The 27,473-nt window shown below is 34.8% G+C and overlaps 1 protein-coding gene across 1 annotated transcript in view; it reads left to right on the forward strand.

The window, feature by feature from the left end:
• Window positions 1–27,473, forward strand: part of LRP1B (LDL receptor related protein 1B) — a 2,023,931-nt gene that overhangs the window by 1,511,992 nt on the left and 484,466 nt on the right. Inside the window, exons 38-41 of the mRNA XM_058301027.2 lie at window positions 24,087–24,213; window positions 24,358–24,509; window positions 24,808–24,932; window positions 26,527–26,898. Of these exons, the coding sequence (XP_058157010.1) occupies window positions 24,087–24,213; window positions 24,358–24,509; window positions 24,808–24,932; window positions 26,527–26,898 (776 nt within the window). The remainder of the gene's footprint in view (window positions 1–24,086; window positions 24,214–24,357; window positions 24,510–24,807; window positions 24,933–26,526; window positions 26,899–27,473) is intronic.

Genomic DNA, 27,473 nt, shown 5'->3' on the forward strand with positions numbered 1-27,473 from the left:
CCCTGTTAGCCCATTAATAGCCCACTCAGGGCTTATGAATTCCCCAGTACCGCAGAGCAATTCCATGAATTGCTGCCGCGGTGCTGGTGCCACAATTTCGCCCGCCCCAGGGGGGAGCGCCCCACGCGTAGCCCCTAACTCCGTGTAAGAGAGGCTCAGTTTTATCTTTAACACGATTTTTCTCTGTTGCCTTCCCACGAAATCGATGTCCAGACACCTCTTGCCCTGCAAAATCCCGAAACAGCCTGGTCCTGAAGAATTTCTAACGCTGCCCAGCCGCTTCTTTGCAGGAGAGACTATCAGGTGCACTCACTCAACCACCATCTTGCCCACCTCCTATAACAAAGTCTTGAAGCAGGTCTGACTTCCCTTGTGTGTCTACTTATTTAGCACTTCATGCCTATAGTCTCATGAAACTAAATATTCAGACTCTGTATGTAACATAATTTTTAAATTCCAAGATAAAACATATGACTCATGTGAGTGAGCCCATATCACACCAGTAAACTTGGAAATGAAAATGTCCTCTTTCCATGTGTTGCTGTTTTCAAAATCTTTTTTAAAAAAATTTATAACTCATGATCAAACAATATATCACTACAACCTCATTAATCAGAAAAAAATCTGATTAATTACTTCACTCTAAAGAATTATTCCAATGTATTTATATCTAACAAATACATATTAAATGTTGTATAATACTATATTTACATAAGAAATGGGTTTTTAATACATTTCCAATAAAGAATTGTTCCCTTTATATTTGTAATAAGCCCCAACACTTCATGTTTATGGTAGAGAACTCTTGGGTCTGACCTGTTACAGATTCATGCAGTTCAATTTAACAGTTCCTCTTGCAATCCATATTTTTCTTTTTAATTTCTTATTGAAATCTAGTATACATCCTCAAGTTGTTATTCCAAACCTTTGTTTCCTTGAGAATCCCTTATCTCATCACAGACATCTTAGCACATGACTATACCTACTACTCTCTAGAACGATTGTAAACATCAGACAAAGGAATCGTAAATTACTCTACTTTTGTCAGTTTATTCAGTGAACACTTATTGAGTGTTAGGCATTATGAACCAGGACATGCCAGCATCCCTTCAGCTCCTTCTCAGCCATTCAATTCAGTATATCTTGACAAAATAGTGCACTTCCTATGTGAAAGGCTGTGTAGGCACTATAAAGTATGATGGAATGAATAAGACATTGTCTTCGGTCACGAGTTTCTATTTAAACTTTCAACTAGAATAATCTCATATTGTAAATTGACTTATTTTCAGACATAAAAATATTGATCTAACTCAAATTTAAACCTCATATCCAATCTCATATTGAAATAATTTCCATAAGACCACTATAAAACTTCATTAAATTTAAAGAAAAAAGAGATAGCATATGATTGGAATAGGTGGTGAAAATGAGGGTAGTTGTGATGGTATTGATTAATAGAGGATTTATGGAGGAGATTTGAAGGAGAAAGAGGTTTCTGAGATAGAGTGGGGATAAATTCAATGCAGGCCAGATAGTCTAATCCAAGAAAGGGTAGTAGCAAAGCATAAGCAAAGGAAAGCAATTGACTGGAGTGTAAGTACATGAAGCTTATGTAGGGAAGGATAGGTGAAATGGCTGGAAAGTAAGGTAGGGCCATAGAATAGGCACTAGTTTTCCCCACATTCTATAGAAATTGTCATGGTGACATCTTCTCCAATTTGCCGTGGTATCTGAACTGATTCTGGACCTATGCTCCTCTGCCCTTTCCCTTGACTGCCAACAACCTATATTAGCAGAATCAGCAGTGTGATGAGAGTTTACTGCAGTAGTAGCATTCTGTAAAGTAGGGACTTCTTAGGGATGGTATTTTATCATACTAGGGGTGTTCCATGGAGGAGAGGGAGCAGGGTTCTTCCCTTGTCCTCAAGCCAAGTAATAGAGAAAGCTAGAGGCAATTATGTAAGGGGGAGACTGAAATAAAGAGACAAAAGCAATGAAAGAACTATTTGTGTCCCTTTCTCTGTGCAAGACCTAAGGCCAGGAGGAGTGAGGCCATAGTTGGAAAGAGGAAAGAGAATTCAAATTGGTTATGAGATTTATAATTGAAGTTTGAAAGATCTAGACTTTTTATGCCTGAAAGTGAATCTTAGTTCACAATATGAAGCTATTCTTTTAACTGAAGTTGACTGGAGCATTATCGAACCTTCTTGAGATCACAAAATGTGTAGAAGGGATATTCAGTAGAGCATTGATGTAGTCAGTAGTTGAATAAATATAAAGGTACTTCCTACCTATTTAGTAGAGTTCAGACTATGATAAACCAGGATAGTGGATGAGATTACTAAAGAAAAAGTACAGAAAAAAGAACTCTAAATACAAAAATGGAGAATGTTTACGTGCAGGTGATTGTGAGAGGAAAAAAGAAAAAAAAAAAGAGGAATTAGAGACTAAAGAAAGAAAGAAAAATATAAACAAAATTATCAATAAGACAAAAGAAAGAGAGTGAGAGACCAAGACAGCCATTTGGACTCCATTTGGAGTCCTCAGAGAATTGCTGTATCTTAGAGGTTAAGGGTTTTACGAAGAAGAGAGTAAAGAGGTCAGGAGAGATTAAAGCAGAAACAGAACATGCAATTGGTTATTCAGGGTTATGTTGCTAATTGGTGAGTTTTCTTTTCTTTTTTTTTTTTTTTTGAGAGGAAAAACAAGTAATCTGGGAAGATAGCAGGGTATAAAGAATGTATTTCGGCGGCTGACTTAGCCCAGTGGTTAGGGCGTCTGTCTACCACATGGGAGGCCCCTGTGGAGCTGGCCCATGCACAGTGCTGATGTGCACAAGGAGTGCCCTGCCACGCAGGGGTGTCCCCTGAATAGGGGAGCCCCATGCGCAAGGAGTGCGCCCCATAAGGAGAGCCGCCCAGTGCGAAAGAAAGTACAGCCTGCCTGGGAGTGGTGCTGCACACACGGAGAGCTGACACAAGATGATGCAACAAAAAGAAATACAGATTCCCGTGCTGCCAACACCAACAGAAACAAAGAAGACACAGCAAATAGACACAAAGAACAGACAACCGGGGTGGGGGGGGGGAGTGGGAGAAGGGGAAATAAATAAATAAATAAATCTTAAAAAAAAAAGGAATGTATTTCTCAGAGTATACTGCACATATTCATAAGCAGAGGGGACAAAATTGGTGGAAAGAAAGAGGATGAAAATAATGTAGGTAAAGAAAAGACAAATTCTAGGGTATATAGGCAGAATCTTGGCAAGGAAGAAGCTGTAGGTGGTGAAGGAAGAATAGGAGAAGGAATGCAGGCAGACAAAATTTGTGCCATATGTCAGGTAACCCAGAAACATTCTGAGATGAGAATTTAAGTAAAGGAGGCAGAGAAGTAGGAAAGGAAAGGAGGAAAACCAAGCATAGGCTTATTTTGAGCATGATCCAGGTCTCAGACGGATTTCTTAGGAAGCCTGGAGTGTAAATTATGCCTCTAAGCAAGAGAGCTTGACATTTAAACTCTCACCCAGTCAGTCATCAGATAAGTGCCACCCCGAGAAGACAAATTATTAAGTGAATTTCAACACTTGTGGAGAATAGACTCTAATGGTCCAATGATAGTCCGCTGAAGAAAATTGCCTGTGAGAGCTTTAGAGGCAAAGGGCACAAAGGATAGGTGCTCGGTGCACAGACATGGTATACAGGACTTGACGGCATCTGGGTGGAGCACCAGCAGTGTCCACTACAGTTTGGAATCTTGAACCTTACCACCTTTGATATTTATTGAAATAGCTGGGTCTCAAATGCCTATATCCTTTCAGATTATTGTATTAATTTAAGTAAGTGTTAGTTCTCTTCCTTTCTTCTGAGGATTTGAAGCAAAAGAAAAGTTGGAATATGAAAATAAAGCATATTTAAAAATGATTGAAATTGAAGAAAGCCAGGTGGTAATTGATACAAATAGAGCTGACAACTTTAATTGAATAGATAAATTTTGCTCAACTATTGTGGTGAAGTTCCACAATTATGAATAAAACGATTTCCAAGTAGCATGAGGTCAATAGGATGGACTTCAAGAATCCAATCAAGATCTTTATATGACATTGAGCAATAATGCTCAATAACCTAGGCATAGAAAAAAGAAAAAAGAGGAAAGAATGAGTCCAAAGTGAGTAGGAGGCAGCAAACTCAAAGTTGGCAGTTGTAATGGGCATGAGTTTCCAGTCAGGAAGTAAGGTCTAAAAGCTAATGATGGAATAGGGAGAGATGCCATGGTAGAAGTAGAGTCAAATTTCAGCAGATGTGAATAACCAAGACAACTATATAAGAAAAGGTGATTTCAGAATTGGTGAAATTGAAAATAGAATATTCTCAGGTGATAATTAGCATTAGTTTGTTGCTTTCCTTATGTAAGGCAGAAACAAAAGAGAGATATAGGTATCTGGAACAGAGATGAGGAACTATGAGTTGGGAGGCTCACATGATCATCAGTATGAGTCCTGGAGTTGCTAAATTTGTCAGCAGTGAAGGAGATAAGAGAAAAGCTGTTCAACCTGTGGTAAAGCAATTAAATGAATTTGGTGGGGAATTGTGACAGAATGGTGATGTGGTGGTATGGGAAAAAGAAATGTGTTAATCCATGCTGTGAATGTTTTGAAATAAATGAGAGTAACCTCAGAAAAAGTTTCCGTTCTTTAACTACTTCCCTGCTTTTGTTTTGAACTCAGTGGCAAGTCCTCTCCTCAGACATCTCCTGCAGAGACTTTTCTCTTCCTTTCCATCATCTTTAACTTCTTCCCCTTGATGAAGACTTTACCTTTTGCTTTCAAATGGGCTCAGATCCCTCATGTTTGAATAAACAAAATCCAATGTTTTATTTTTCTCTCCCTACTTTTACTTCTCAACCTCTTGAAATAGTAACCTATACTCACAGTTTCCTCATCCAACTACTGAAATAGGTTTTCATCTTCTAATATTTTTCAGAAAATTATGAATTATCTTTAGCCAAATCCAGGTATCACATCACTTGCTTTCTCCTTGGCATTTTTCTCTGTTGACTATCCACTCTTAGAGTTCTTTTCTGGTCCTAATTTTTCTGTTTCTCACTGACCCCATCAGTATTTCTTCTCTGAACAATGTAGTGAGCTAGCACTATCCTCATTTAAGGCATTATATGTCATTCTGTCTCTTGCTCAGCTTATCTATCCTCATAATTTTAATTTTAGTCAGTGTACATACATCCAAAATCTCATCTTCAGCCCTTTATTTATATTTCAAACTGCCTTTAGAAATTATGTATTTGAATATTCTACTGTCGTCAAAATTTAACATTTTCTCCTCCTTCTCATCTACTGATTTCTTTTCCTAAATATGGTGACTGTGGGGGCTGGAGGTGGGCGGTGGGAGGAGTATCATGCTTCTTTTGTCCTGACAAGATTGAAACTTTGGATTTTCCATACCCATTCATCACCTATTTCCATCTGTCACCAAATCCTGTCATCTCTTTTTACTAGATGCTTCTTATGTTTTCCACTGCAACCACCAATTTAGCACTGACTCAGCAGGAGATTTCAAAAAATATTTTTGATTTCTTATTTTTTAACACCCAAGCAAGAAATCTTTGACACATGTAATTTTATTCTAAATATTTATCTATACTCCCACATCTTTTAAAAGCGATTTTTAAATATTGATTTAGTCACATTGATAAATATTTTTCAGGGTTCCCAGTGAAGAATAGACACCCTTATTTAAATGTTAAGCTGATTTGCAGGAAATCTTTATCACTTCTTAGAAATATCTTCTAAGTGATACCTTCCTCACACTTTATCCACATATTTAGTGACTTGGGTTCAGGGACAAAAGATCTTAAAAATGAACAATCTATGTAAAATTATATGAACATTGATTTTCAGGTGATACTATATAGACATTTAGGTGTCAAAAATTCATATCATTGGAATACAGTATAGTGTTTTAACATTCTGTTTGAAGTTAAAACATGTCAGGTGATATTGCCAAGGGAAAAGGTGAGCCATATAGAGTAAATTAACTAAATCCAATATAATAAATGTGCCTTGAATAGTAGTTTTGAAACCTGTTTTTGAACAATGGAGTCTAGAGTTCTTTTTAAATGTAGTCAACTGCAAAATAGAAAGCATGTATAAGTTTTATTAACCTTGAAAAACCAGTTTTTCCCTGTCCCCATTAACATTCATTGTTGTTGTTAGGGCATCATTTTCTAGGCACACAAAAAAATGAAATGTAATTTTGGCAGCTTGATATTATTTATCAATTCCAAAAGAGATACTATGTTTATAAACTGGCCTGTTTCTCTGGATGTGATTCCCTTTGATTGTATTCAATTCAGCTGAGATTTTGGATTAAATTATGTTAAGATAAGGGCTTTGATTCAACCATGTCATTAGAGTATGACTCAATGTTGAGTCCCAACCTCCTTGGGAAGATAAAACAGACATTCACAGGGAAGTAGACACACAGAAGCAGATAGGCAGAAAGAAAGTGTGCTCCACAGATACCACTCTGGGAAGAGATGAGCCTGATAGTCTACAGCTGACCTTGTGAAGAAACCAGAGCAACTGAGTCTGGTAAGAAATGAACCCTGGGAAGAGAGACAAGCATTATGCCAGCCTACAACTGAGACCAGAAGAAGCTGGAACCATGGAGCCTTAAGATGAAGGTGAAGGCTGAACCCTCTCAGACACTGCCCACCATCTTGCGTCAACACATGGCAACAGACTTTGGGGGAGAAGGTACCTTTTGTAGTATCTTGAGTTGGACTCTTTAGGGCCTGATAACTGTAAGCTTCTACCCCAAATAAATACCATTTATAAAAGCCAACCAAGTTCTGGTACTTAACACAGTACCCCTTTGGCTGACAAATACAGCAATAATGTACTTTGTAATAAAAAAATCATTTTCTAGTTAAAACAAACCAAAAGATGTATAGGAAATCACAGTATAGTACCGAAAATGTTTAACCTCTCAAGGCATGCGATCTCTAAGATCTCAAGCACAAATATTCTATGATTTGTTTTTCCTTTTAGGCACCAGGATTCAACTTGCCTCTCTAATTTAGCTTTGTATTTCTGTGACTATAAATAACTTGCGGAAAAATGTTTCTTTCTGTGGTAAAGATTCAACTGACATGAGATCTAGGTGTTCTACAAGTGCAAACTTTCACATAGTCTGATTATGTATATACTTTTATTTTATTTTATTTATTTTAAAGATTTATTTACTTATTTCTCTCCCATGCCCTGCTGTCTGCTCTTTGTGTCCATTCACTGTGTGCTCTTCTGTGTCCACTTGTATTCTCATCAGGCAGAACTGGGGATCTGTATCTCTTTTTGTTTCATCATCTTGCTGCATTGGCTCTCCATGTGTGTGGCACCACTCCTAGGCAGGCTGCAGTTCTATGCAGGTTGGCTCTCCTTGCGCAGGGGCCACTCTTTGCATGGGGGGCACCCTTACATGGGGGCATCCCTGTGTGGGCTGGCACTCCTTGCACTCAGCAGCATTTACATGGGCCAGCTCATCACATAAGCCAGGAGGCCCTGGGTATTGAACTCTTGGACCTCCTATATGGTAGGCAGATGCTCTATCTGTTGAGCCACATCTGCTTTCCAATTATATATATATATATATATATATATATATATATATATATATATATATATATATATACTTTTAGAATCTGCTCAACAATCTTCAAAAAGACTTGTATAACAGTTTACTATCTGGTTGAGATAGCATGAGTGTAGCATAGTTTAACACCTTTTTAGAGTAAATTTTGCACCTCATATAAAAGAGAAATGGAATTAAAATTTGAGTTGAAATAGGAATAATGGTGGATTCAGGTTGCTTGTGTACAATATTAAAATACTATGAGCTTCAAGTAACACAGGAATACCATAGTCATGCCCCAGATCATAGCCACCTTTCTCTACTCTTCTCTGAAAGGAGTATAAACAAAGTATAATGACAGATTAAAACAAAGTGCCCTAGTCTTTTTCATTGAGATTCCCTGCTGCCAAAAAACTCTACTGCAGAAACACTTCTTTCAAAGCTAGTTAGACTTTTATTGACCTGTTTTACTATATAATGCATTCCCATTTCTAACCTTTGAACATGATCTTGGATCATACCCCACTTAACCAACAAGAAGAGAAGTACTAGAAGAGATCAAAATGCTCTGGCATATCATTGCAGCCTTGTGACTGTTAGAGAAGAAAGAGAGGCTAGAATGGTCAAACACATTGCCAGAGGAACCCCTGACCCAGACCATTAAATCCATGTCAAACAGAAATTAAGGAGAGTTACACAATGTATAATCTTTCCCCAATTTCTTAAGTGAGCCAACCAATATAAATGGGTTAAATTTGAAATATTTTTCCTTAGGTGTCTGTAGAAACTACCTTAGTGGTTTCAATGTGGAATGTGCAGAGTGTGTTTCTTAAGATAGGTTGGATGACATGAAATAATTAGAACCTTCTGTATACTTTGAGCATTCTAAATCAGCTAATGTGTTCTATAAATCTAGATGTACCAATAGTTTTAAGTATTTAGAAAATTCATAGATTGCAGGGAAACATCAAATATTATACATTGAAGATGAAAAAATGAATAAAAAATGGACTGCATTCAAGTAAATTGCAGTTGAACATATAAATTACAAATTAATAGCCCTCTTGTTTATGTATATAATTCATTAATTTAAATACTTGAATAAAATAAGGAACTAACTATAATATATTTTGATAAGCATAAAGTGGTATGGATTACAGATGTCAAAGCAATTTTTGTTTGTGAAGATTTTACTTCTCCAATGTGGGCTTATAAGAGCATGTCCAGATATGGTATTTGTTCTATACAGTTAGTCGATATTGTAAAAATATTAATTAGAATGAATCTAATGAAAAATTTAAGAATATGATACATTAGAGGCCTATAGAACAGGAAAAGAGAACATTACAAATGCCCTATATCTTTATTTTGGCTCAAAAGAAATTTCTATTTCTGGAAGTTGTATATAGGAATCAAAACGTCATTTTCAGTGTTGAAGACTCTAATTACTTGCAGACACTTGTACTTCTGTTAGTACATTTCTCAGGGTAAATCTAGTTGTCCATTTGCTTCTCTCATTAAATGGTGAGCTTCATAAGTTTCACTATGTCCAATTCAATTTCATATCATTAGCACCTATCACAAAATAGGTACCTGATGAAATAATGATTACTTTTGAATGAATATTTGAGGGCAATGAAAGAATAAATTTGAGAATTAATCACCAAACTGATGGAAAAAACTATTTGAAAAGTAGTATTCAAGGGTATGTCATTTCTAGACTCTTCCTTTTAGCAGCTTAGTGTATACTTGAGTTTTTTCTTATACAACAAGAGTCTCTAAGCAATATTAACACAATCAGGATTTGAAACCTGATTTGGTATCAGCATTTAATACATTCTGAAATTTTAAGAAAGCTAGATATAAATGCTTAGTTTACACACCATGATCAATTGGGTTTTATCCCCAGTATGCAAGGATGGTTCAATATAAGAAAATCAATCAATGTAATACACTACATTGACAGATTGAAGGAAAAGAAACTTCTATAGGAATAGAAAAGGCATTTGACAAAATACAGCATTCTTTCTTGATAAACACACTTCAAAAGATAAGAATAGAAGGAAACTTCCTCAACCTGATAAAGGACATATATGGAAAATCCACAGCTAACGTCATATCAATGGTGAAAGGATAAAGACTTCCCTTTTAAGATCTGGAACAAGACAAGGATGCCTATTGCACCACTCTTATTTACCATTGTATTATAAGTACTTGGTCAAGGACTTAGGCAAGAAAAAGCAATAAAAGACATCCAAATTGGAAAAGAAGTAAAATGTTACTATTTGCAGTTGACATGATCTTATATATAGAAAGTCCCAAAAAATCTGCAAACAAAGCTTCTTGAAGTGATAAACAAGTTCAGTGAAATATCAGGATATATCAACATGCAAAAAATCAGTAGTAATTCTGACACTAATAATGAGCAATCAGAGGAGGAAATCAAGAAAATCTATTTACAATAGCAACTAAAATAATCAAATATCCAAGAATAAATTTATCTACGGGTGTAAAGGACTTGTACACAGAAAACTACACAACATTGCTAAAAGAAATCAATGAAAACCTAAATAAATGGAAGTATATTCCATGTTCATAGATTAGAAGACTAAATATCATTAAGATGTCTATCCTACTGATATTGATTTACAGGTTCTATGCAATCCCAATAAAAGTTCCAAAGGTATTTTTCACAGAAATAGAAAGATCCATTGTCAAAAATTTTTGGAAGGGTAAGGGGCTCCAAATAGTAAAAAATACCTTGAAAAAGAAAATTAAATTGGAGGAATCACGCTACCTGACTTTAAATCACACTACAAACTCACAGTAGTAAAATCTTCATGGTATTGACAGAAGAATAGACATACTGTCCAGTGGAACTGAATTAGAGTAAAGATATAGATATATGACCAACTTATATTTGACAAGGCCATCAAGCCCACTCAACTCAGAGAGAGTAGTCTCTTCAACAAATGGTGCTGGGAGAACTGGATATCCATATCCAAAATAATGAAAGAGGATCACTCACTCATGTCTTTTACAAAAATTAACTCAAAATGAATCAAAGACCTAAATGTAAGAACCAACACCATAGAGCTCCTAGAAGATAGTGTAGTAAAGCATCAACGAGATCTTGTAGCAGGAAATTTATGGTTCCATAAATTTTACAACCGAAGCATGAGCAGATGAACCCTGGAGAGGCCAAGGACTGTGGTTGAAAATACAGTTGTGTAAGTGTGCTTTCAATTTCTATGAAATTGAAACATCCTATGAAAAGGAAGGGTCACTGGCATAGGGTGTGAGAGGTAGGGGGATGTGTGGGGAGAAGTGCACCTGGGGCATGCCTCTCTGGAATATGAATATGTTCATGTTGTTATAGGGTGTTCTCTCAGTGGGTGGAAACCACACAATAGCCAACATAACCCTACAAAATATTGAACTCCCATCCTGGGGGAGTCCTAGCGTGTTTTAAAATAGAATGACAAGAATCTCTGGAGTATATAGGCAATGTCTAGTAAAATAAAATAGACCAATATGCCAACCCATTGATATTAATGCTTGTACTTATGATCCTTATTCTTGTAAAGTTGAATCTTAGCCTAATAATAACTAATGCCTAAGAGTTACCTCCTGAAAACCTCCTTGTTACTCAAATGTGTACTCTCTCTGAACCAAATTCAGGAAATAAACTACCTTCCCCCCAACATGGGGAATCCCAGGGATAAGCCTACCTGGCACCAAGGGTTTAATACCAAGCATCAACCAGCGATGAATTTAGAAAAAGTCTTTGGCCAAAAGAGGGAAACATTAAACACAAGAGAGTTTTTACAGCTAAGAGATTTCAAAGTGAGTTGGAAGCTCACTTTGGGGCTTATGCTTATGCTTATGCTTATGTTTACAAACATCTCAGACATAGCTCACTAACTGCCACAGTAAACAAAGCCTCAAACGGGTGCTCCTGAGAGCTATAGAGATGTCTGGACACTATAGACAAGCCACATAACCCCATGAAATCTTCACCCTGCCTATAGTCCTTATTTTGGAATATATGATAATCTATTTCCCTAATACAACAGCGTTAGATGCATTTATAAATTCCCTATACAAGATTCTTCTACCCCTTTTTTTGTAACTTATAATCAGCACTATACCCATTAAACATATTTCCCAGAGACTTAAATTTTCTGTCTGTTCACATACAAGTTGAGTCCTGAATCTCTGCAGAGTTGCAGGCAAAAACTACTCTCCAGTTCATTGGGCTTGCCCAGGACAAATAACAAAATGATGATGATAATGGACAACTTCCATCCCCCCAAAACAGTATTTCCAGCTGCAAGCAAAATAGTTCCTTCCATCTCAGTCTGAAGTAGAGCAAGCATCCTCCTCCTCAAATCCTCAAGATGGAGACATGAACAAATATAAGGGGGGGATGCAAACACGAACCAAAGTAGAGTTATTAGTGTATTAATGGAAGAACTTGTAACATTGATGTAAAGATAGAGGCTACCAGAAGTTCTGAGGGGAGGGGGATGGAATAATAGGAGGAACACAGGGCATTTTTAGGGCACTGCAATTGTTGTGCATGATATTGCAATAATGGATACAGAGCATTGTACATTTTGTCAAAATCTATAAACTTACAGTGCAAAGTATAAAACATAATGCAAACTGTACTTCTTGGTTAGTACCAATGCTTCAATATGTATTCACAATAATGTAAGATGTTATAACAAGGGAAAATTTGGGATGGGGAGGGGTGGGTAATGTGAGATTTCCTTATATATTTGATTTAACTTTTCTGTAATCTAAAACTTCTCTAAAAATAAAGTTTATTATATAAGTAAAAAAAAAAACTAGACATATATGAAGAAAAAGGAAAGGTACAGAAGCCTTCACAGGAATAGAGAAGGTTATATTTTATGCTTTATAGGATATAAAGGATGTAAATTTATGCATTTATGACACATATTCAAACTTTCATACTAACATTTTATTTGTGCCCTGAAGATGGAAATATTGACATGTTGTCCTACAGGGTATTTAATTAGGTTGAATTTTAAGTGACTCTAGTGAAACTTTTAAGAAATTTGTTTTCTTGCTTTTTGTAGAAACGGTAACTCACTGTTGAACCCCATTCAAACAAAGGACACAGAGGCATTATTGATTCTCTTTTCATCAAGGCAACTGCCAACATAAGAGAATTACATCATCTTCATTTTTTGATACCATGGACATATTTTATAATCTCCAGTTTTCTTTAGAATATCTGATAAAGTATTTAAACCATGATCTCTTAGGGAAAGCAAAGGAATTGGATGAAACATAGGGTTTAATTCCATTACATGACCAAGCTCAGTATTAGTTTTAGGAGATGTTCCTAACTGATTCTCCTACTTTTTATTAAATATACTTATCCATTATTATCTCTCCAGATTTTGAAATATCATGAACAGTCCTAGAATGGGCTAGGGCCCAAATGATATAATGCTTGATTTAATCCAATGTTTTATATATGCTATTAAAAAACAGTCTGAACCAAGTTTTGATGGGAAGAGAATGCTACCGTACAGACTTATGGGACATACAAGGATACCCTGATGGGGTACAATGCATCTGAAAAATTTTTTAAATTATTATTATTATTACTATTCTTAGAGATGTTGTATGTTTACAGAAAAACCATGCAGAAAATAAAGTTCCAATATACCCTCTCTATGATTAACAAACAGCTTGCCTTACTATGGTACATTTGTTAAAACTGGTAAAAGAACATTATTATAATTGTGCTATTAACTACAGGTCATGATTTATATTAGAATTTCCTGTTTGTGTTGATATTCCTACGGTTTTAAAAAAATGTTTATTTTAATGACATATATACAAATATAAAAATTTTCCTTTTAACCATATTTAAATATATAATTCAGTGTTTTTTATTATATTCATAAGTTACCATCACCACCAGCCATTACCATACTTTCCATCAACCCAAATAGAAATTATATACAATATAAGTATTAACTCTTGTCTTACTTTGCTCAAGACTGCCCGTGCAAAAATACCAGAAATGGGTTGGCTTTTAAAATGGGAATTTATTAGGGTAAAATTTTACAGTTCTGAGGCTGTGAAAATGTCCAAATCAAGGTATCATCAGAGATACTCTCTCATCAAAAGTCAACTGCTGGCAGATCCTGAGTCTTGTCATGTGGTTAAACAAAATGTACAGGACTCTGCCTTCTCCTCCAGGCTCAGTTTCTCCCAGAGCTCAGCTGTCAACCATCCTGGTGCCCTCTCTTACATGGCAGGGTGAAAATAGCAGCCCTTTTCCTTTGTGTATGATTTTCCCCTTTGTACTGGACTTCAGCAAGCGAGCCAAGCCATCCCCACCCTGGGTCAAGCCTCACTGAAAAACTTCAGTCAAAGGTCCCCACCTGAACTCAATCCAATCAAAGGGTCCCAGTACACAGGAATGGATTAACTCCAGTAACATGATTTTTTCCCCTGGGATTTACAAAAGCTTCAAATTGTCACAGCTCCCCATCCCCTTTCCCCCACTATGACCACTATTAAGCTATCTTATATTCTCTCACTCTATGAATTTGCTTATTCTAAGTATTTCATACCAGTAAGATCATATAATATTTCTCCTTTGGTGTCTGGGTTATTTCATCAACCATGATGTCTTCAGGGTTCGTCTGTGTTGTTGCATGCATCAGAAATTCATTACTTTTTTATAACTAAATAATATTTCATTGTATGTATATACATATATATTGATTGATTGATGAAAACTTGAGTTGCTTTCAAATTTTATCCACAATGCCACTGCATATTTAGTTGCAAATATCTGTTTGATTCCCTGCTTTCAATACTTTGGGGTATATACCTAGAAGTGTAATTTTAGGTCATATGATAATTCTATACTTAACTTTCTGAGCAATTGCCTGTCTTCCACAACAGCTACACCACTTTACATTACAACCAACAAAGAATGAACATTCACATTTCTCTACATCCTCTCGAACACTTATAATTTTCCATTATTTTTTCTTTGAAGTGCTGGGGCTGGGGATTGAACCCAGGACCTCATATGTGGGAAGCCAGCACTCAACCACTGAGCCACTTTGACTCGCCTGAGTTGGCTTTCTTCATTTGTTTTCTTGCTGTTTGTCCCTAACGAGGCACTGGGAACTGAATCTGGGCCTCTCATTTGGGAAGCAGGTGCTCCACTGCTTGAGCCCCATCTGCTCCATAATATGCTTTTTTTTTTTTTAATGAGGTACCAGGGATTGAACCCAGGACCTCATATATACATAGGAAGTGGGTGCTCAACCACTGAGCTATATTCACTTCCCCACTTTTTAAAATAATAGCAATTCTAGTGGATGTCAAATAGTATCTCATTGCAGTAGTGATTTGTAGTTCCCAAATGGCTCATGATGTTGAACATCTTTTCATGTGACGTATGGCCATTTGCATATCTTCTTTGAAGAAATGGCTATTCAAAGTCTTTTACACATTTGTTAAGTGTGTAGTTTTGTTGTTGAGTTGTAGGATTTCTTTATATAATCTTGCTATTAAACCCTTATCAGATATATGGTTTCCAAATATTTTCTCCCATTCTGTAGCATGTGTTTTTACTTTCAGGATAAAGTTCTTTGATGGATAAAAGTTTTTAATTTTGATGAGGTCCCATTGATGTATTTTTTTTTCTTTGTTTGCTCCTGTTTTGAGTGTATAGACTAGGAAATGATATGTCACAATGAAAATACTCTCCCATGTTTCTAGGAGTTTTAAAGTTCTTGTTCTTATATTTATGCCTTTCATCCATTTAGAGTTTATTTTAACATATGGTGTGAGGTAGGGGTATATCATCCTTCTTTTGCATATGGAAATCCAGCTTTCCCAGCACCATTCATTGAAAAGACTATTCTTTCCCAATTGAATGAACTTGGAACTGTTGTCAAAAATCAGAGGGCTGTAAATGTGTTGGTTGATTTCTAAACTTTTAGTTTGATTTCATTGGTCTATATTTCTGTTCTTGTTCCAGTACCATGCTGTTTTAAATACTGTGGCTTTATAATAACTTTTAAGTTAAGTAAGTATTAATCCTGCAACTATGTTCTTCTTTTTCAAGATGATTTTGGTTATTCAGGGCCACTTATTCTTCCATATTTTTTTGATGAATGACTTTACATTTCTGCACAGAAAGTTACTGGAATTTTAATTGGGATGCATTTTGTAAATTGCTTTGGATAGAATTGCCATTTTAACAATATTTAGTCTTTCCATCTATGAGAATGCAATGTACTTCCACCTATTTATATCTTCTTTGATTTCTTTTAGCAATATTTTGTCATTTTCTGAGTAAAAGTCTTGGTCGGATTTATTCCTAGATATTTGATTCTTTTTATTGCTGTTATAAAAGGATTTTTTTCCCTAAATTTCTTCTTCAGATTGTTCATTACTAGTGTTTAAAAACACTAATGATTTTTGCATGTTGATCTTATAACCCACCAGTTGGCTGAATTCATTTATTAGTTCTGGTAGCTTTGTTGTTGTTGTTTCCCCCCAGGATTTTCTATATATAAGATCATGTTATATGCAAATAGGGAAAGTTTTACTTCTTCCTTTACAATTGGGATTTCTTTTATTTCTTTGTCTTGCTCAATTCCTCTGACAGTGAGCATCCTATCTTGTTCCTGATCTTAGAGGAGAAGATTATACTCTTTCATCTTTTAGTATGATATTAGCAGTGGTTTTGTTTTTTTTTAGATTTTTAAATTTTTTATTTATTTCTCTCCCCTTCCCGACCCCCCCACCCCAGTTGTCTGTTCTCTGTGTCCATTTGCTATGTGTTCTTCTGTGTCCTCTTCTATATTTGTCAGCGGCACCTGGAATCTGTGTCTTTTTGTTGTGTCATCTTGCCGCATCAACTCTCCATGTGTGTGGCGCCATTCATGAACAGGCTGCACTTTTTTCACACTGGGCAGGTTTCCTTATGGGGCGCACTCCTTGCGCATGGGTCTCCCCTACACAGGGGACAGCCCTGCGTGGCACAGCACTCTTTGTGCACATCAGCACTGTGTGTGAGCCAGCTCACCACACAGATCAGGAGGCCCTGGGTTTGAACCTTGGACGTCCCATGTGGTAGGCGGACGCCCTATCCATTGGGCCAAATCTGCTTCCCAGCAGTGGGTTATTGATATGTGTTATGTCATGTTAAGGAAGATTCCTTCTATTCCTTGTAGTGTAGTGTTTTTATCTAGAAGGGGTGTTGGATTCTGTCACATGCGTTTTCTTTGTCAATTGAGATTATCATGCAATTTTTTTCCTTTGTTCAGTTAATGCCATGTATTACATTAAAAATTGGTTTTCTTATGTTGAACCACCCTTGCATATATGGGGTAAATCTCATTTGATCATGGTGTATAATTCCCTTAATGTGCTGTTGAATTTAGTTTGTCTGTATTATGTTGTATTGTATTATGTTGAGGATTTTTGCATCTATATAGGGATATTGGGCTGTAATTTTTGTGTTTTTTTGTGGTAACTTTATCAGGCTTTGGTTTGAGGGTGAATTTGTTCTCATAGAATGAGTTAGGGAGTACTCCTTTTCTCTTCAAGTTTTTGTAGGAGTTTGAGCAGAATTTGGTGTTATTTTTTCTTGAAATGTTTGGTATAATTTACCTGTGAATCTAATTGTTTCTGGGCAGTTCTTTCTTATGAGGTTTTTGATGACTGATTCAATCTCTCTACTAGTTTTTTTGTGTGTTGGAATCTTCTGTTTCTCTTTGATTCCTTATGTGTTTCTAGGACTTTGTCCAGTTCATGTATGTTATTTAATTTGTTGACATAGAGTTGTTCATAGTATCCTTTTGTAATCCTTCTATATTTCTGTATGGTTGGTTTAATGACACATTTTCCTTCTCTGATTTTAGTCATTTGTGTCCTCTCTCATTTTTCCTTCACCAGTCTAACTATAGTTTTGTCAGGTTTATTGTTTATCACTCTTTTCAAGAAACCAACTTTGACTTTTTCTGTTTCTTTCTATGCTTTGTTTTTGTTTTTGTTTTTTAGATTTTCTGTTTCATTAATTTTGCTCTAGTCTTCACTATTTATTTCCTTCTGCTTGCTTTGGGTTTAGTTTACTCTTCATTTTCTGAATTCTCCAGCTGTGAGGTTAGGTCTTTGATTAGAAAATTTTCTTCCTTTTTAATATAAGCTTTTAGAGCTATAAATATCCTCCTCAGCACTGCCTTTGATGCATCCTATAAGTTTTGGTATATTGCATTTTCATTTTCCTCAACATAGTTCCTAATTTCCCTTGTGATTTCTTCTTTGAACCATTGGTTATTTAAGAATACATTGTTGAATTTCCACATATTTGTGAATTTTTCATTTCTCCTTCTGTAATTGATTTCTAGCTTCATTGCACGTGGTCAGAGAAGACACAGTGTATGATTTTAATATTTTTTAAAATTTACTGAGACTTATTTTGTGATCTAACATATGGTCTATCCTGGAGAATGATCCATGTGCATGAAAGAATGTGTGTTCTGATGATGTTGGGTAACATTTTCTATATTTTGACTGTTAGGTTTCTTTGGTTTAGAGTATTGTTCAAGTCTTCTTTCATCTTCTTTCATTATTTAATTTTATCTAGTAAATATTGAAAGTGATATATTGAAGTCTCCTACTATTAATGTAGCACTATTTCTCTTTTCAAATCTGTCAATATTTGCTTAATATTTTTGGATCTTTGCCATTCTGTGCATATATATTTTTAATTTATTTATAATTATTTCTTCTGTTGAATTGATTCCTTTATCTGTAAATAATGACTGTTTTTGTCCCTTAGTACTATTTTTTACATAAAGTCTATTTTATCTGATACTGGTATAGTTACCTATGCTCAGTTTTATTAATACTTTCATGTTACATTTTTTCCATCCTTTCACTTTCAACATACTTGTATCTTCGAATTTAAGGTAAGTCTTTTGAAGAAAGCATATGGTTGGTCATAAATTTTTATCCATTCTGCTAAGCTCTGCCTTTTGACAGGAGAATTTAATCTATTTACATTTAAAATCACTACTGATAATACAGGACTTTTTTTTTTTTACCATTTTACTACTTAGCCTTTGTACATTATACCTTTTTTGTCACTTAATTCTTCTGTTAATGCCTGTTTTTATATTTATTTGATTTTTTGTATTGTACTATATTGAACTCCTTCTCATTTGATTACTATGTGTCTGGACATGGCTCTCTTTGAGTGTATGTTATTTGGGGTTTGTTGGACATTTTCAACATGCATGTTCATGTCTTTTACTAAATTTGGGAAGTTTGCTTGCTGCCATTTTTCCTTTGAATATTCCCTCCATCCTTTTCTTCTCCTTCTGGAACTTGATAATGTATATAATAATACACTTGATTGTGTCTCATAGCTCTTTCAGGTTTTGTCCCCTTTTTTCATTCTTTTCTTTCTAAACCTCAGCCTGAATCATTTAAATTATCTTGTCTTTGATTTCATTGATTATTTCTTCTACCAGCTCCAATCTGCTATTAAAACCCTCTATGGAATTTTTCATTTCTGTTGTGTTCTTCAACTCTAGTATTTCTGTTTGGTAATTATCAAGAATCTCAAAGAGATTTCCATATTGTTCATTCATTGTTTTCCTTATAATCTTTAGTTATTTCTTTGTGTTTTCTTTTATCTTCTTGTTTAAACTGAGGAATATTTTTTTTTTCAAAGCATGTGTCCAGTATGTCCAAAATCTGGGCCACTTCATGGGTTGTCTCTGGATTTTTGTCTTGTTCCTTTCCATAAGTCGTCATTTCAATATCTTTGTTCATCTTGTCAAATTTTTTGGACACTATGCATTTTAATATTTTTAAGTATTACTTTTGAATTTAGTCCCTGAGCTGTCCTTTCTTTAAGATTATATCCACTTAGATAACATGAGAGATATTTTCTTGAGTGCCAGGAATTAATGAAAACAAACAAACCAATAACAAAAAGCATCTTTCCCAGTCTTTTCAAATTGACTCTTCTTTGCTGATGGTTTCCTTTGGAGCTTAGCACTTTTATCAAGAATTTCAGCCCATGGTAAAAGTGAGGTTCACTTTTCTATTTCTTACCTGAGCTTGTGTGGAGCCATGTAGTTTTCTTCTTTACCTGGTCTTGTGCCACCCGTTTATGGTTAACAGGAGTTTGAATACTCCCTCTCCTCCCTTTTGAAATACATTTTCACTTTCCTGAGTACTCTGTTACTGCAGGTTGTGTTTTCCCTCATGTCACTTCGACTTCTTAATTGGTTCTTATACTGCTTTAGCTGTCTGCAAACTGCTTCTCTACTTTCAAGACAAATTATGGGAGGGTAAGTCAGAGAGAAATTTCCCAGTCAGTTTTTCATACTTATACCTAATAGACTGGCATACAGACATCTAAGTGCGCGTGTACATAGGGGTTACCCTGTGTTAGTGATCTACAATAGAAGTGCCAGCAGAATCCACACGACACTGAATAGGAAGTGAGAGAAGAGCCAGGAGGGATACCTAGTGCTTCTTCCCTGACTTTTGAAGCTTCCCTAACTTTTCTTGAATTTGGTACCTGCCCAATTTTTGCAGTCCTATAAGTGTTTTCCATACTTTTGAGGAAGGGTTCCTGTCTTTCAGATTCCTCTGCTGCTTTTGCCTGAGAGAGGTTAGAACAATAGCCACCCTCCCTGCTGGCCCCCAGTGATCTGAAGTAGCTGATGAAAAGCAATGCTCAGCAACTAAATAGACCGTACATACCAGAGTTTAGATGACTACATTTTTATATCCCACCCTGGCTCCAGCAAGCTGTACTAGGAGCCCAGTTTCCAGTACCCACTGCTGCCTACCCCGAGGTTGGGGAAGGGGAAATGGTAGTCACTACAGGGAGAGTGAAAATCACCAGTATTTACCTCATTTTACCAGCCTCTTCCTCCAGTTCTTCCTTGGTTGCTGCCCAGTGTTGCACTAGATTCTGGACTTTCAAAATAGTTGATTTAGGCAGTTCCTGCAAGTTAAATAGTTGTTTTAGTGTAGGGGCATATTCTGGGACCATTCTATATCACCATCTTCCCATAACCCTCTAATTGGAGAATTTTTAAATACTTAAAATTGTAGGTACCAGTAAGCATATGCAATTCTTTGGAAATCTCAGTGATAAATTATGATGTGTTTTGCCTATTACCCAAAAGTCAAAAACTAATCGGAAATTAACTTGCAGTATGTATACTTTGTCCTTCCATGAATTTGTGTCTAATAAAGACATTGGGAGTATTTGTTCTATGATTACTTCTGACAGTATTTCTAAGATTCTTCAAACCTCTTTTAAGTGTCCTTATTTTCTTTTTATATTCTTAAATTCTGTAATTGCAAATTTTTTGTGAATAAGGAATATTTCACTTTATGACAAATTTTTACGCAGAGAAAATCCGATTATAAATAGAGAAATTGATTTTGACAATTTTGAAATTGTCTTGATCTGGGATAGCCTTAAGAGATATTTTCAAGGATGAATTCACCAAATCAACACTCAAAAGTCAGTTTTCTTGACTATATCATACAATTCAACACAAATTCAAAATTTCAGATTTTGAACTCAAATAAATCAACAGTTATGCCATCATTGAACCTTAATTTTCAAGGGATCCCCCGAAAAACAGCAACAGACTTTCAGTTCTCCTTATTTCTCAATACCATATATATATATATATATATATATATATATATATATATATATATATATATATCAAGAACCTGTGTTTATTAAAGATGACTCAAGTACATCTATGTAAATTACTATCTTAAAGAACTCATAGGTTTCTTCCTTTAATTTTATAGACTTGTAGACTTCTTTATATTTGGTTTGTAATCCCCAAATGCACTAAAGGTACTAATTCTATTCAATTCTCTACTTTCAATTTCAGGTTAAGGAGCAAATAAATAAATCTTTGCCTGCCACTCACAAAATGTTGCTTGTATTTGACAGGGTCAGAATCTTTTAGTTTTATTAGGTTGATAAATTATTTAGCCTTAAAAGTGATTCCTGCACAGTTATATTTGGCTTTATATATAATGATGATTTGTCAGATCACTACTGTTTGCCACAGAAAAATTTCAATTAAATATTATTTCAGGATAGCTTGTTTTGAATAATTTTCATCTGCTATTCATCCAAGTTTCTTGCATGGAAGTACTGCAAATTTACATAAATAGAGAATACTGGGGAAGAGAGAGAAACATGTTTCCCAACACTAAAATCTTTTTTGTATATGGGCACCACTTGTTACTTCTACCTTGGTCACTTAAACCTAAGGAAAAATAACTTATGATACATTATTATATTATTGTGTTATATTGCTCTTCGGTGAGACAATATATCATAAAGAAAATGATATAGATCTGGGTTACTGAAGCCTAAGTGGGGTTTCTGGCTTGGCATGTTACCCAGCCATGCGATTCTGGATTATCAATTTCCTAAACTGCAGTTTCCATTGCTGTGAGGTTTACGGCTAAAAATGCAAAGATGACTTATTTGGCCTACTCAATTAAAATAATATATTTTATTACTCATTTAGTACATTTAGAAGCAGATTACCATTAAAAGGTATATTATGTACATTTCTTTTCATATTTATACTTTGGAGTATGTTTAAAAGTAAATGACAAGAATTTGATTGATTAAAAAAACACATGTCTATCCTGGTTGCTAAGGGCCTTATTCATAGAGCAACAACCCCCTGATATCATCACACAATGACTAATCATTTTAGGAGCATTATTAATGCTGCCATTTATCCTTAAAACATTAAATGGAGCAATAAATTTAATCTCCTAGTTAAATTTTTATTTTTTATAATTTTAATTCAATGAGAGTATCCCTTAGAGATATAAAATCTTAATTTTAATACATTTATAGATTTTAGGATGCCTGCTTCACCTAGATCTTACCAATATTTGTTGGATTTCCCATTACAAAGTTTACTCTTTCTGATGTATAAAGCTTACAAATATGAATGAAAGTATCTTCAGGATTAATACACTTGGAATTTTAGCTACACCTCTTTTCATCTGGTTGTAAAACTATACCACACTTATTTTTTATGGGATTTTCCAGAAAAATGTCAAGTATTAAAAGACAATATGCATAAAAGGAATATTTTTAAAAATTTTTCCTTAGAAGATGTGGGTTTACAAGTCAATCATGCATAAAATACAGGATTCCCATATATTACCCTACTACTAACATCTTACATTGGTGTGGAACATTTGTTACAATTGATGAAAGTATATTTTAAAAATTGTACTCATGGTTTAACATAGGGTTCATTGTTTGTGTAGTGTAGTTCCATGGATTTAAAAAAAAAATTATTCTCTTACCATATATAAAATCTGAAACCCTCCCTTTTAATAACATTCATATACTATGTTCACAATGTTGTGATGGAAATATATACATATACATAATATATCTTATATTGTCTTCTAAATTATCTTCTTTCAGGTTTAGATAATAATTCCATTGAGTGGATATAAAATATGAATGTAGGTCTTCTTTGATTTTTCAATCTACATACTTAACTCTCTCTTCATATGTATGTTATGTGTGTATTCAAATGTGCACAGAAATATATACGTGTTTTGCTTATATGAACCAATGATTGTTATAATTTCCTAAACTTTAATCATTGTGTTATTTGGTAGTTGAATAAAAATTTCAGTGGACACATCTTCAAATGAAGAAAGAATTTTTGGCTGCTATTTCTCTGAAAACATATTTTGTAGTCTAAATGAGCAGAATTAAAAAGTTATGATTCATTCATGTAACCACTCATTAATTAAATATTTACCACTGATTTTTATTTTTAAAAATTTCTACTGACCTGGTGCTGTAGATGTAATGGTGGATAAAAGAGAGAAAAGATTACTGTCCTCATTGATCTTAAAGTCTGGAGGGAGCAAAACTATTAATAATAGCTATGTAAATAAATATAGTGTAAATATGCCACTCAAATCCATACTATGAAGCAGAGTACATAGTGCAATAATTGGTTGGGTGGGGGTGGGGGACAAAGAGTTTCTTTAAGGAATGATGTTTGAGTTGAGATGTAAAAAAGTGTTTGGAGTAAATTAGACAAACACGTTGGACAAGAGCTTTTATGATAGGGAACAACTTATATAAGAGTTATTTTGCCAGGATTTCCAATCCATCCCATGATTTCCATGACTGATTAAGTATTTTTTTACAATAAAAATATTTTATTTCAATCACCAACATTTACATATATAGATTTCTAAAATGTTTCATTTTTGTTCTATTTTTAATGTCACTGGTGTTGTTATGGTTATAACATTGTCTTTATGCATTTATCTGCATTTTACTGAAAATAAATCATTTAATTTCAGCTACTTGTTTTGGACTGAATGGGGACAGATGCCCTGCATTGGAAAGGCTCGCTTAGATGGATCCCAGAAGGTTGTGCTAGTAAGCATGGGAATAGCATGGCCAAATGGCATCTCCATTGACTATGAGGTCTGTTGAATTTTTTTTCTTAAAAGTTTCAAGTGCATTAACTGCAGACTTACATTATTTCACTTTTTTTAGTGTTCCCTTATTTTCTTAATAAAACACTCGATAAAAATCAGCTTGTACTATTATTTTTCAATTGATCTTTAGGAAAATAAATTATACTGGTGCGATGCTCGTACAGACAAGATAGAAAGAATTGACCTGGAGACTGGAGGGGATCGCGAGATGGTGCTGTCAGGGAGCAATGTGGATATGTTTTCAGTTGCAGTCTTTGGGGCTTACATCTACTGGTCTGACAGGTAATTTATTTTTTCATAAGTTTTTGAGTCTCCAAATGTTATTTCAGTGCCAGTTGCTTTACCCTTGTAGGATTAGCCATTTCTTAGCAAGTTCGCAAAAAAGCATCTCACAAAGACATGAGATCTCCACTGGAGAGGCAGGTGTGCTTGCTATTCCAGGATCAAGCACTTCAATGCCACATACTAAAGTTGGTTTCTTTCCTTTCTGTTGGGCCATCTGTTATCTTGAACTTAAATAAATGGTTTTATTTTAATTAGTTGAAGATTGTTGATCATGTGTGTTCCACTTTTTATGCAGAGCACATGCCAATGGGTCCATTAGAAGGGGCCACAAGAATGATGCCACAGAAACAGTGACCATGAGAACTGGCCTTGGAGTCAATCTGAAGGAGGTTAAAATTTTTAACAGAGTAAGAGAGAAAGGTCAGCATTCTTAAAGGACTGTACATTGTGTTTTATTTTGTATATTTTTCTTCCTTCCTTCACTTAAGAACTTTAAGTGAAGGATTTATACTTACATGATTATAAAACCTCAAAACTATTTTTTTACATCTAATTTGCTACCAAGAAAACATACAGTAGACCAATGAAATGAATGTGTAATGGTTCATGCATATGTGTATTTATCTAACATGATGCGTGTATGTGTTCCTATTACATATTTTCTATGTCTCAAATATAAGTGTGAGCAAAGTCATATAGGAAAACTTGATAAGTATACAGATTTCAGCAAAAATACAAAGCACACTTAGGATATTAGATTGTAAAAAGCAGCAGAAACTTTTACTTTAGTTTCTGTTTTAATATATAAAGTGATTTTGGTTCCAGAAGTTGATGCTTTATATGTGAAATACGTATTAAGTTAGCACTTCATTATAATGTGTTTCTTTTTTTCCTTCCAAACTAATAAGACAGTTCTTTGGATATTTTCTTTTATTTCACTTGCATTAAAATAAATTGTTATTAATTATCTTGATATCAAAGGAAGGAATAGTAATTTTGGAAGTAATAAGGATGGATTCATAGAGAGGAATAAGCCTGATGAAATTTTAAGACTATATCAAATCTTCATTCAAAAATAGAGTTAAAATCTTATACCCAGTATATTTAGGTGAATTAAGTTCATCAGAACCTCAAATTTCTTTGATACCTTATAAACCTAATGGACACAAACTTTATAGGAGGGCCCATTACTTGCATGAATTCAGTTTATGTTCTGAGTGAATCAGTTACTTGTGCCAAAAATTACAACATAAAAGATCTATTGTAATCTTGGTATCAAGTTCAAAGAAAGAGTTATACATTTAATTGTTTGTTTAAGGGAAAATTTTAATTATTTTATTTAGATGATAAAGGAAACAGAAGGACATACTCTTTGAAGTAAAATATCCAAGATTTTAAGCTGCTGTGATTAAAGAATCGGCGCTTTATTTATTTATTTATTTATTTAAAAGATTTATTTATTCATTTATTTAATTCCCCTCTCCTCCCCCGGTTGTCTATTTTCTGTGTCTTTTTGCTGCGTCTTGTTTCTTTGTCCGCTTCTGTTGTCGTCAGCGGCACGGGAAGTGTGGGCGGTGCCATTCCTGGGCAGGCTGCACTTTCTTTGGCCCTGGGCGGCTCTCCTTATGGGTCCATTCCTTGCGCGTGGGGCTCCCCTTTGCGGGGGACACCCCTGCATGGTGCGGCACTCCCTGTGCGTGTCAGCACTGCACATGGGCCAGCTCCACACGGGTCAAGGAGGCCCGGGGTTTGAACCACAGACCTCCCATATGGTAGACGGACGCCCTAACCACTGGGCCAAAGTCTGTTTCCCAAAGAATCAGTGCTTTATAGTGTTTAATTTATTATTGACCAGTCCTTTAAAATGAAAAATAAAAAGAATGTTCAACATAAAAATATAATGTTTATACGAAAAATTAAAGAAAAATAAAAATACCTTTATGTGTGCTTATATAAGTATATACACATAAACATAAACATACAAATGAGTGTGTGCGTTTGTTTTCCTCATCAGGAACCAATGTTTGTGCCAAGGAAAATGGTGGCTGTCAGCAACTCTGTCTTTATAGAGGATATTCCCGTAGAACTTGTGGATGTGCTCATGGATATTTGGCAGAGGACGGAGTTACTTGCCTAAGGCATGAAGGATATTTGTTGTATTCGGGAAGAACCATATTAAAAAGCATACATCTTTCTGATGAAACCAATTTAAATTCACCAATAAGGCCATATGAGAATCCACATTATTTCAAGAACGTGATAGCCTTGGCTTTTGACTATACTCAAAGAAGAAAAGGTACAAACCGAATCTTTTACAGTGATGCACACTTTGGAAATATACAGCTTATTAAAGATAACTGGGAAGACAGACAAGTAATTGTTGAAAGTAAGTAAATTTATTTTTAAATAATTTGATGGAAACGAGTATCATTTAGATTACTAGAGAAATTATAGTGGTGATTGCCTACAGTGATTACATTTTCATAGAATTTATATTCAAGAATGAATGCAACTATATCATCTGACTTTGCCAAAAGCCAAAGAAGTGATTAATTGCTAGCATGCACAGCATTTATAATATGATAATTAGCTTCTAATCATATAAATTTCAATGTATAGCATCATAGCATTTCATACAAATAAGTGTATTAAAATTCACATGAAATATTTTTTTTCAGCATAGAACTATATTAATTGATTTTCTTCTAGTGGGTAAAATTTTATCTTTAAGAATATCTACTTAATAGTAATTAATCATATTTTCTCAATCAAATAGAGATTATTTTAGAAATCCATTGGGTTGAAGTAAAACAGTCTTGATGAGAAAATGTTATTATAGACATGACCTAATGTTTTATTGGAGGTTATTATTCAAGCATAATATTCAGTATGGATTATCCATATAATTCAGAGAAGCCTTGTTCTTGCCATCCAACTTTTACAAGGACCATATTCAATTCC

This window comes from Dasypus novemcinctus, chromosome 7 (assembly GCF_030445035.2).
Source record: "Dasypus novemcinctus isolate mDasNov1 chromosome 7, mDasNov1.1.hap2, whole genome shotgun sequence".
Lineage (NCBI taxonomy): Eukaryota > Metazoa > Chordata > Mammalia > Cingulata > Dasypodidae > Dasypus > Dasypus novemcinctus.